This window comes from Lipotes vexillifer, unplaced genomic scaffold (assembly GCF_000442215.2).
Source record: "Lipotes vexillifer unplaced genomic scaffold, Lipotes_vexillifer_v1.1 scaffold152, whole genome shotgun sequence".
NCBI lineage: Eukaryota > Metazoa > Chordata > Mammalia > Artiodactyla > Lipotidae > Lipotes > Lipotes vexillifer.
Window position 1 is genome coordinate 693,111 of NW_006795886.1, and position 1,803 is coordinate 694,913.

Sequence of the window (1,803 nt, forward strand, 5' to 3'; positions counted from 1 at the left end):
GGGAAAGAGGGGGACAACCAATTCTGGTACAGCTGCTACATATCCAGGGACTAGCTTTTAAGCCATACCCAGTGAGGTGAGCCCGACATTTTTCTAACCAACTCTCAGTGGAGGAAAGAATAGCACAAGTAATTTGAATCCGAGATAGTCCCCAGGCCTCATTTCTCACTTCCTCTACACTGCACCATCAAACTTTAATTAGAATTGCTAACTGGGATACGAACGAATTTGGCGCTTCTACATCCTCCCCCAAACTCTGTCCACGCTTGAGTTGGGGGTCCTAACGAGGAACAAAAAAGGCTAAAAGGGAGTGGGGGAGGGGTGAGGATTGACTGGCCACCTGAATCATCACCCTGGGGTAAGAGTTAGTTACATAGCTCTCGGGCAGTTTACCAGGGGAGGAGGCCATTGGCATTGAATATACAAAATAGGGGTTTTCTGCCATCGTCTCAGGGTCAAAGACCGAAGCCAGAAAAAAGAAGCAAATTTAGGAAGGCAGTCTTCAGGAAGAGTCGAGGGATGGGTTGGGGCGGGGGGTGCAGTGGAAGATCCAGATATTACTCTCCATTTCCCTCTGATGCTTGCCTTCAAAATTACCTTTGCACAGTTAGGTAACAGGTTCCCGCATGGCAGTGCCTGGTAGAAAGTGGCTCTTGCAAACAGCCCCCAGAGGACTGGGCCACTCCCCCTCAGCCAAAGAGGAGAGGAAGTCTAACTGGATGTGACACAGGGACCACTTAACCCTTCCTCTGTCTACTTCTTCTAAAGGCACAAAATGGGAAGGGGAAATTGGACACAAAGGCAGACTCTTACAGTAGGATGGGTTTCCCGGCCACTCTTTCATCAGACAGCAGGCGTGGTAAGATGACCTTCACTTCCTGCATGCGCCTTAAGTCACTGGAATCCAGGACAAAAACAAATCCATGTGCCTGCGCGTAGTAGTTTGGCCAGATTTCTCGGCCATTCCTGTCTCCATTCAGGTCATAGACGGAAACTTCATAATCATCCAGCAGGAGTGTGGTCAGTTCAGGTTTCATACAACCACCCATCCTACTGGGGAGTACTACACATAAGGGAAGAGAGGAGAAGCAACAACAAAATGGGGCTATAGTTAGAAGAATTTGTTAAACGATGATCTGAACTTTGACTAGAGCCTGCCCTGAGGAATCCTACGAATATATCCTGCCATCTAGCTCATGCTCGCCAATCCATCCTCCTAAACCGCACTTTGCTCATGCTACCCTCTCCTGGCTCAGTAACCTTCCGTGAGTACCCACTGCTCCGAAGGTAGAATACAGACTCCTTTGCCTCCTAACCTGCCAGATCCATCTCTTCCCTGACTGGTGTCCGGGGTCCCTGGTACCCAGTCTCTTCCTCCCTATGCTTCTTGACTCATGTGCCTCTCTGCCCCCCACTCCACATGATTTTCATGCTCTTTCTTGCCCTGGGCCTTCACAAGATGCTATTCCTGCTGGTTAGAACACTCTTCCACTACTCTCTGCTTGGTTAACACCTATTTTGTTTTTTAAATATCAATTTAGATCTTGTTCCTTCTAGAAAGTTTTCTCTCACACCACCATCCCCCACTTTCTTCTGGGCTTACCACCATCACAGCACATATTACAGTGTTATAAATTCTATGATTAATTTATCTGGGTTATAAACTGCAACAGGGTAGGGACCCCTTCAGTTTTACTTACTGTTATATACATAATGCCAAGCACAGAGGTTGGCACACAGGTGCTCAATAAATATTTGTTGAATGAATTTGGTGAGTGAATGAATGAATGAACAGGACGCTCT

The 1,803-nt window shown here is 47.3% G+C and overlaps 1 protein-coding gene across 1 annotated transcript in view; it reads right to left on the reverse strand.

The window, feature by feature from the left end:
• Positions 1-1,803, reverse strand: part of ARL13A (ARF like GTPase 13A) — a 10,089-nt gene that overhangs the window by 3,819 nt on the left and 4,467 nt on the right. Inside the window, exon 3 of the mRNA XM_007467975.1 lies at positions 814-1,063. Coding sequence (XP_007468037.1) covers positions 814-1,063 — 250 coding nt within the window. The remainder of the gene's footprint in view (positions 1-813; positions 1,064-1,803) is intronic.